At 45.3% G+C, this 9,553-nt stretch overlaps 1 protein-coding gene and 1 non-coding gene across 2 annotated transcripts; one reads left to right on the forward strand and one right to left on the reverse strand.

Annotated features, from left to right (window-relative positions):
* Positions 1 to 1,336: 1,336 nt before the first annotated feature.
* On the forward strand, positions 1,337 to 1,409 carry TRNAR-CCG (transfer RNA arginine (anticodon CCG)). The gene has a single exon. It is a non-coding gene; the product is annotated as a tRNA-Arg (tRNA).
* A 3,059-nt stretch (positions 1,410 to 4,468) lies between these two features.
* LOC109760149 (thaumatin-like protein PWIR2) lies at positions 4,469 to 5,208 on the reverse strand. Its single transcript, XM_020318984.4, has one exon. It carries the CDS (start codon positions 5,133 to 5,135, stop codon positions 4,614 to 4,616), a length of 522 nt encoding a protein of 173 aa, XP_020174573.1. The 5' UTR covers positions 5,136 to 5,208; the 3' UTR covers positions 4,469 to 4,613.
* Positions 5,209 to 9,553: the final 4,345 nt, after the last annotated feature.

Genomic DNA, 9,553 nt, shown 5'->3' on the forward strand with positions numbered 1-9,553 from the left:
TCTCCACCCTCGCCAGGATTGGTCGTGGCATTGTGTCGCAGGCGTGCCGAGCAGGAGGACAAGTAGAAGACTGTGGCGCTGTACCGCGGGCGTGCCGACCTGCTTGTGGTCGCCATCCGCCACCGCAACACACTCGGGGAGCGCACACTGGCTCGCTCCTGCCCATCTCTACCTCCTCTTCATTTCCGCGTCCGCCCTGTCGGGGCTCACGATCCCAACCATGACATCCCGGACGGTAGGGCCAGGGCGTCGTGCCGGCCGACCTTGCGGTGCTTCGGCAGTGGTTATGTAGATGATAAGGTTTTAAATGATCAAAGTACTTATCTGATGCAGGTTATCTACAGGTGTATCGGGACTCTTAGTTTATTGTCCTTTCTACAAAGCGTGAAGAATCGAGACCTATTTACGGAGGTGTGGACATGATTGGAGGCTACGGCGAGGGATACTTTTACCCAACATGGGTGGCAGCATGATCTTAGGATTGACCCCCCTCCGCTTTAGGCGTTATACAGACTCTTCATGTTTCTTTGTATTTCGTCTTCTTACTTTCCGTTTGTGTGAGAGGTTCTTATTTGGTTGTGTGCATCTTAGTTATGCAGAGGCCGGGTGTAATGCTTAATCTTTTAAGTAATAAAGCGTCCTTTCTCGAAAAAATGTGTTTCAACATTTTTATCTCATGACAGGCTTATAATCCGGAGTTTCTTGTCCAGGTTTACTGAAGGGCAACTGTCGTGAAACACATTTGCGAACTAAGAGTGTGTTGCTATTTTTTTAGGGGAAGAATATGTTGCAGTTGGGTCATCACAATACATCATCTCCGAGTCTAGGATGCCCGGTCGCCTCAAATTCAAACAAGTAAATCCTCTCATATACTGATGACTCTATGCTCTACATGCATCTTCGCCGCTACATTGTTCAGTCTAATTGAACTAGTTTGCTGCAGTGTTTGATTTGAACATTTCAAGCCACTTCATCCAGTTAAATGTTTGTAAAAAAAACTGGACGCAACATATAAAGACAACTGTGACTCTTTGTCGGTGTTGACTCCAGCAAAGAAAAGCATACGCGGGCCATCGGATATTGATGTGGTAGCAATGTGAGGAAAAACCCACGCTGCAGATGGTTTCCAGCATATATGTTGGTTCCTGCATCAAGCAGAAATCGTGTCACCTTATTGAAAATTAATGTGTCTTCGGAATAAAATTAATCATATCATCATTAATTTTCTACAGATGGTGTTCCTTGAGTCTCCTTTCTCTCAAATCCACCCAGAAGTCGGCACTGGCTCACGCGACCACATTCTATTTTAAAATCAAAGTACGAATTTTAACGAAGTGGTCGCATGGCCTAATGGATAAGGCGCTCGCCTCCGGAGCGGGAGATTCTGGGTTCGAGTCCCAGTGTGATCGATCACTCCTTTTTTTTTTCTATTCTTCTTTACTTTACAAATATATCTCTCTCCTTCGGGGGTTATTCTTGCAATGCAATTTTTGGGGTTCGAGTCCCAGTGTGATCGATCACTGCTTTTTTTTTCTATTCTTTGAAGTCACCGATGGTGTAACTAAGGAATCCGGTGAAGGGTCTATGGCGGAAGCCTGAGGAGGAAGGGGTCAGTGCAGAGGGCGTGCCATGATGGCATCGGCACGCACCTGAAGTAGAGGGACTTGTATGGCACCCACGCCAGGGTCTCCATGAGGACATATTATAGGAGGCTCGCCGGTGGCGGCGGCTGACTCTCCTCCCCTAGAGATCTCTACCATCTCGTGCAGTAGAAAACAGGGGTGGGCAACACTATCAACAGCGGTTTTTTTTTTCTCAGTTATCGGATGTGTTTTTCCTTGTCAGAATGTCTAAACTTGTTCTTCTCAAAAGAAACTTTGTTGGATTCAAAACCTAGTTATCAAATACAAACCAACCAGACTTCAAGTCCTAGACTTGACATACGAAGGCCTGTGTGACGACTTTATCTATCTCTAGATGATGTGTCGCCTTGGTCTCTCGAAGGTGCTCATAGAGGTATGATGTGCGTGTGTGCGTTCATAGGAGTGAGTGTATGTGCATATGTATCGTTTGCACTACGTTCAGAAAAATATACAAGCCCGAGAATAAGCTTTGTAAAGTTACATGTATGACAGCTATATACACAGAACGAATGAATGAATATATTTCCAAATTCAACAATATTCCTCTGCTCAACCTTTATGATAGTATGTTGTTACACCAGCTGAATAGCTTTCATTAAACATCTCATCCCACATAACCCAGAAAGTGTACCAAAAGGTCAACTAACGTTATTACCTCGCGTCGCTCTTGCGCGCAGCGGCGGGGGAACCCTAGCCTCCACCCCGCGCCCGCCTCCTACACCATCCCCTCCCCTCGCCGCCGCCAGAAGACGCCGCCGGGCGAAGCCCGGTGCGTGTCGGCGGCGGCGGGGGCCTTCATCTCCTCCCGACGTGCGGCTGTAGCGCGAGATGCGGCGGCGCGGCGGAGTCTTGGGGCTGATGCGGCGAGGGCTCGTCGGGCGGCGCGGCGGCCACACGGCGGCGTGAGCGGGTGGCCAGGTCGTGGTGGCAGCGCGTGGGGTTGGCTCAGGGGCGGCGGCGCGGGCATGGATCCATCGCGGATCTGGTCCGGTGGGCGCGGTCTCGGCCTCCCCTGCTCGGCCGACGGGTTTCGGTGGGGGGACTTCTCCTTGCTGTGATCTGACAGCGGCGGCCTGGATCATCCAGATCCCGGCAGGGATGGCGGCGGCCCGTCCACAAGAGATGGAAGTCTTCGAACAGATTTGGGTGAAAACCTGCTATTGGCTATTGCCAAGGCCGGCGATGGCGACGCTGTCTACGTCGTTCCCTTCCTGAAGGCATCGTCGTGAAGAAGTTCAATGCCACCCTCTGGTACCTCCGAGGGAAACCCTAAATCAGTAGATCGGATGACGGCGGCTCTCTGGTGTTGTTTCCCCCTTGGGGGTGTCATTCTTAGAGGTGCACACGGGTTCGAGGGACCGGAGGACGGCGTCTTTGGTGGAGTGGTGCTACATCTTACACATTGATGGTGGCGGATCTTGGCGGCAATGGCGTTGTGGAGACTCGGCGTCTGATGCACGGAGATGGACTCGTGCAGGAGGAGGAAGCTGTCTGGCATCATGATGGCGTTGATGGCAGAGAGGCCTGACAAGGTCGGTGCATCGGTTCTGCTCTGAGGATGGACCGATGGAAGATGGAGGTGACGGCCCTTGCAGCGTGCGGTGCTCACTAGGAGTGTGCCAGATCGGTGTGGGACTCATTCCAGGTAGTGGCTTGGATGAGACACCCGGCTTCAGATGTTAGGGTTTGGTGCGATGTCTGTTTGATATTAGGCCCAGACATTCGGTACACCTTCATCAAGGGGATAGGAGTAGCAACAACGTTGCCAAGTTGATGGCTTCAGGCTTATTGATGTATCACCTTGTATGGTCTTTGTGAATAATTAATAATATGGCTGCATGCATCGTCCAGATGCAGAGGCCGGGGTTACATTCTCCTTTTCAAAAAAAAGTTACCTATTTTTCTCTTAAATTATAAAGATGTGCATGCATTTATTATCGGTGATTTGATATATATGTGACCCAAGTGTAGGCCAAAGTTTCTGACTAATTAACTAGGTCTTGACAAAAAAAAATGTTAAGCAAAATTTCTTGTTCAAATTTGGCAGTTTTGCATGCGTGCAGAAATTCTTAGTTGTATGTTTGGCTCGATTAGCCAAATTTGACTCTTTTTAGGGATACCTACAACTTTATTACTTAAACAACGTCGGGAATCTCGTTCGCTACAATATGTAAAATGCACTCCGGTGGCACATCAGGTCAAACTATCTCTAAATCACTGATATCCCCTGTACATGATTGAAAACACTTTCTGCCACTGCCCGGGGATCTGCAATTTTCTTACCATCTCTCATCTTGTTCCTTGCTAACCACAGCCCATATATATAGCCCCTGGATCATGAACTCTCTCTCAGCATCGCTTGCGGCAGCGAACCAACTCTGCATCCATGTTAATATTTCATGTTGTGTGCCTTGGCTGATGGGTAGACCAGGGAGAAAGGAGTGCGAGCCAATTGACTTGAGGCAAACGAAAATGAAAAGGCTTCGGGTCGAGAACTCGCCTCGCATGGCAAATCCTTTTCCTTTTCTCCCTCTGCGCCCGCAAAAAGGCCTTTGACATCATGACATGATGCAAAGCTGAAAGAAAAGAACAACAACAAATCGTTTGAAAACAAACACCGCGGATCAACATGGAGGAGAATAGTCCACATTTCTTTTGGTGTTGAAACAAACAAGCTAGCTGTACACATGATGGCCGCGTAGGGCCCCATGTGCTATTCACGCACATGTGGTGGCTCCTTTGGCACGCCGATGTCAATGTCGTGACATCGGCGTGAGCAAGTAATACTAATAGCTGACCATGTTGCGTCAGGGTGCTGTCCAATCTAGGTAGATAGGTAATTTTTTATTGCCCTGTACTGTGTACACAAATATCAATGACAATGTGATGTATTAAGCAGTACACCTTTTATTATATGGCCGTATATCTACGTACGCCTTTTATTGATTCGCGGTGCGACGTAAAGAGGCTTCATGGGCAGAAGGTGATCTGGTAGTTACTGTTGCCATTGCAGGCGTGTGTGGCGCGGTCGTCGGGGTGTTGGTAGGCTTGCGGCGGCGGGCAGCTGGGGTCCCTGCACTGGAGCGCGTCGCCGGTGCTGCACGAGAAGTCCATGGCAAGGTTGAAGCCGTCGATCACCGAGATGTCGTAGAAGTCCTGGGTGCTGCCGCCGCCGATGGTGTACTCGGCCAGCGTTGCTGGTGGCCGCCCGGAGAGGGAGCAGGACAGCTGGCCGCCGCAGTCCCCGGTCTGGCAGCTCCCGCTGCCGCCATTGAAGGAGCACCCGGTGCGAGCCCATATCCTCCCGGCTTTGGTGCCCGCGGGCACGTTGATGCTGGACGTCTGGCCTGCGCCCAGCGCGAAGCCCCCACCCACCGGGATGCCCGCCGGCCAAATTGTGGAGCCGCAGTTGTTCTTGATGTTGAAGGTGGCCGCGCTGGCACCGGCGGCGAAAACAGCGAGGAGGAGGAAGAGCACCGGGGAGGTCGCCATTGCTGGAAGCTCTAGTTAGCTTTAGTGCTGTTGCTATGCTCGAGCTTTGCTGTAGGAGGATGAGTGAATTTGTTAGGACAGAGCCACGCGTATTTATAGATAGCCGATGAGAAGAAAAGTATGGCCGATGAAGCCAAAGCTTGAGAAATTCTCCAGATGTTGCCAATATTGGCCTAGAAATTCTACATGAGTGGACAAACTAGCAGCAGGTTTGACCATTACTTATGGTGAAGCTAGAACCACGCAATACATAGTTATAGATAGCAGATGAGAAGAAAAGTATGGCCAATGAAGCCAAAGCTTGAGAAATTATCTAGATATTGCCAATAGTGGCCTAGAAATTCTACATGACTGGACAAACTAGCAGCAGGTTTGACCATTACTTGCAGTGAAGCTAGAACCACACAATACGTTGCATTTCGTGCATTGAACATTTTGCACGGGTTGTGTATTTGCGTTCGACTGGTCCTTAGTGACTAAGTGGACTGGAAATACATCACATTTCACATGGACGCACGTACATTATATTCAGACTTAAGTTTGACTTCCTCAAATCAAAGTACAACGTAAATGTGTACCAATGCTCCGGAGGACAACAACCAAGAGGTATGTGAAGTGCTACAAATCCAAGATCAGGCCTTCGAATAAAAATATTTGGGGCTTCCAACCCCGGATGAACGCTCTCTCAGGCAGGCAAGGGGACGATGACAAAATCTGTTGGTCATGCTTTACCAACTTACACAATGGGTGTTTTCAAACTGTGGTACTCAGTATGTGATGACCTCACAAATCTTGTCAGAATTTTTTGGTGGGACAAAAGGCAAGGAAAAAGGAAGGCTCACTAGACTGTGCCTGGGACAAGATGACGGAACTTAAGTAGAGGAGGGTTGGGATTCCATGATTTCCGCCTCTTCAACCAAGCCTTGCTTGCAAGACAAGTGAGCGGCTCGTGACAAAACCGGACTCGCTATGCGTGAAAGTTTCAAAAGCTAAATATCTATATCTATATATATTCTATACCTACTAGTAAAGGGGCTATTGCTTTTTACCACCGTAATTTCGTCCGTCCACTTCGCCCATATTATTTTCTATATCCGAGGTGGTACTAATCTTACGCTTCGTTTCCTACGTTTGGTCATCGGCCGGGCCGTGCGTTCCTCCACATGGGCCTCCACATGTCTCTGCTGCTTCCTACTAAGGTACGAGCGGCGACAACAGTGCCGCCATGAGATCTGATCTCGACGAGTTCATAGAGCAGTTAAACTTGAAAGATGAAGTCTGATGACGATCTGGTGATTGACGAAAACGATCCCGAGATCAATGAGAGTGTTAGGTGGCTAGCCCTTGCTAGGGTTCACACGGACAAAACCTTCAGCCCGGCTGCGCCTTCTACAAGGACATGCGGGCGGCGTGGAATCCTGCTCAACAGGTGAAATTCCGTCCAGTTGGCCCAAACCTGTTCGTTGTTCAAGCCGCGTGCCTCGGTGACTGGGAACGGATGATCGAGCAAGGTCCTTCGTTGTTTAGAAACTTCTTAGTGCTGATGTGCCCCTATGATGGATTTACCAAAGCAGAAGAGGTTCCTATGGTGTTCATGCCAATTTGGCTTCAGATCCACAAAGCCGTGCATGCTACGCAGGGCGTTGGTCTATACTTCTGTAGTACTAGCAAACATGTTCGTTCATTGTAACGGGAGAGAAAAATATTACCTCTCATACACACTCTCGAGATTTAAGTAAATCTCTTGAAATCGTGCACGATACCACATGAAAAACAACATGATCATGCATGCTACGCAGGGCGTTGGTCTATACTTTAGTAGTACTAGCAAACATGTTCATGCATTGTAACGGGAGAGAAAAATATTACCTCTCATACACACTCTCGAGACATAAGTAAATCTCTTGAAATTGTGCACGATACCACATGAAAAATAACATGATAAGTAATGTTGCGCAAAAACATAAAGGCGTGATGATTTTTGAAGTGTATTCAAGGTGTTTCTAATTTATAGATAATACAAATATATATCTAGTTGCAAGTATGTCTTTACTCATTTGTTGTCGTTCCTCCTCGGTGGTGTCCAAAAATATTTGCATTACGATGAAAATAGCAAAGTATGTTTTAATAATTAAAGATAGCATATGCATAAGAGCATTATTCTTGCCTCCCTGATATATTTGTTTTTTTAATCCAAGTCAAGTCTTAATTTGGTTGCAAACATATTAGACAGCTCCATCGGAAAAAATCAATTTGTAAGGACATGCATACCAAATGTTGAAGGTTGCATATCAACATCGATATTCTTAAAAAAAATATTGTGGAAACAATTCAAAACAATATGAAAATTGAAGTCAAGCCATTGGTTGACGTAAAGCTTGTATCAACAACATTGTACATTTTTTATACATCAGAAACATTACACACACACACACACACACACACACACACACACACATTTAATAATTTTCAATTTCATGGTCAACATTTTTAAAACATATTTATTTTTCATGTCTACTTTTTATAGACATTCTACATTTTTTGTATACATCAGGAACATGTTTTATATACACGTTTAACATTGTCCAAATACATGATAATATTTTTGAAAACTTAATTTTTTTAATGTCTACTTTGTTCCATACACATTGTATACTTTTGTATACATTTTTTTATACACCAGAAACACTGTTTCTATGTACATTTAACATTTTTTAATTCATGATTAACATTTATTAAAAATGAAAATTACATTACTATTTGTCTATATGCACTGTACTTTTTTGTATGTAATTGAAACATTTTTTCTATACAGGTTTGACATTTCTTTAATGCATGATTTTTTTCAAAGTCTGCATATAAGTGATTTTTATAATTGAAATATTCATAGTATTGGGCCGGCCCAATCAGGCATTTGTCTAATAGAGAAAAGGGGGAGCAAAAGGGGGGGGGGGGGGGGGGGGAATTGGGATCAGGCCTGTGTCTTTTGGGTGAAAGAGCAAGGGTCCAACCAGTCGGGGTGGCCATGGGCTTGTGATTTGTTGGGGGATCACTTCGTATTGAATTAAAAGCAACAGACGACTTAAAGGAAAAAAAAAACAATCATTTTTCCCACTTACCGGTGGCATGGGGGGTAATTCATGCGAACTCTAGGGGCAATTCCGCGACGTACAACCAGAAGCACTGCGTGCTTTATTATTGGGTAAAGATAAAGAAAACATTTGAATGGTGCGTCCAACTTATGTTTTTTATCTTCCTCACAAAAAAACTTATGTTTTATCTTCACCGATTGACTTTATCTCACCTAAGTTGAGTATGCACGCGTAATTATATGCACTCCACAAGATCTTAGAAATTAGGAGTATCTAGAATTTTCAGAACGACAACTTCCGAGTATTGGAACTGATAGGAGCCTTAAATTTATTTGTTTTTGTGTGGAAAATTGACATCACCAAAAATGTTGATTGTCATAGTCCAGCAATGGTCGAGAATGGTGTGACCAATGATACAAACATTAAAAACCCAAGGTGAGCATGAGATGGACCAGAACACATGCGCATTGTCCATGATTTTACACGATTGTTCTAGAAATGCCCGGAGCAACAATATGCCACTACAGCTTCACGCTAGACCTGGCAACCATCTCATAACACCGACAAAATAAAAAGATCTAGAAACGCAAGATGGCACGATCAGACACATCCGAGAAGTTATACCAATGGTTCTGAATGCTCGGATTTGCCGTGTGCCAGCTGTTGGATGGGAGTAAATCAATGGCTAGTATTTGAAGTTATTCGTACACTATATAGTGGAATAGAAGCAGGAAATTGACGCGGTGTTTTGGCTCCTAGGTGCATATGCATCCATTGTCTAAATACACATTTTGAAAAGTTGAAAAATTCAGAACAAAAATCCGGCGGGTATATCTAGAGATTCTATGTACATGCACAAAGTTTCGGTGAAAAACGATGTTTTTTGTGGCTTGTGTAAAAAAGATAAAAAAATGCAAAATGAATAGTTGTAATGAAGCATCAGAAATTGTCTTTTTTACACAAGCCACAGAAAAGCTCGTTTTTCACCGAAAACTTTGTGCACGCACATAGAATGTCCGGATATACGTGTGGGATTTTTGTTCGGAATTTTTTAACTTTTCAAAATGTGCATTTAGACATGGGTGCATATGCACCTAGGAGCCACTGCCAATTTCCAGAAATACATCACATTTCATATGGACACACGTACATTATATTCAGACTTAAGTTTGATGACTCCAAACTCACTAATAGCGGAGAACAAACGAAGAGATTATTGTAGGGTACGAAACCACCTCAAAGTTATCCTTTTGAATGATCTATTCACGAGTCCGTAGTAAAATAACACGAAGCTATTCTTTCCGTTCGATCTATCCTAGAGTTCGT

Source organism: Aegilops tauschii, chromosome 7, assembly GCF_002575655.3.
Source record: "Aegilops tauschii subsp. strangulata cultivar AL8/78 chromosome 7, Aet v6.0, whole genome shotgun sequence".
Lineage (NCBI taxonomy): Eukaryota > Viridiplantae > Streptophyta > Magnoliopsida > Poales > Poaceae > Aegilops > Aegilops tauschii.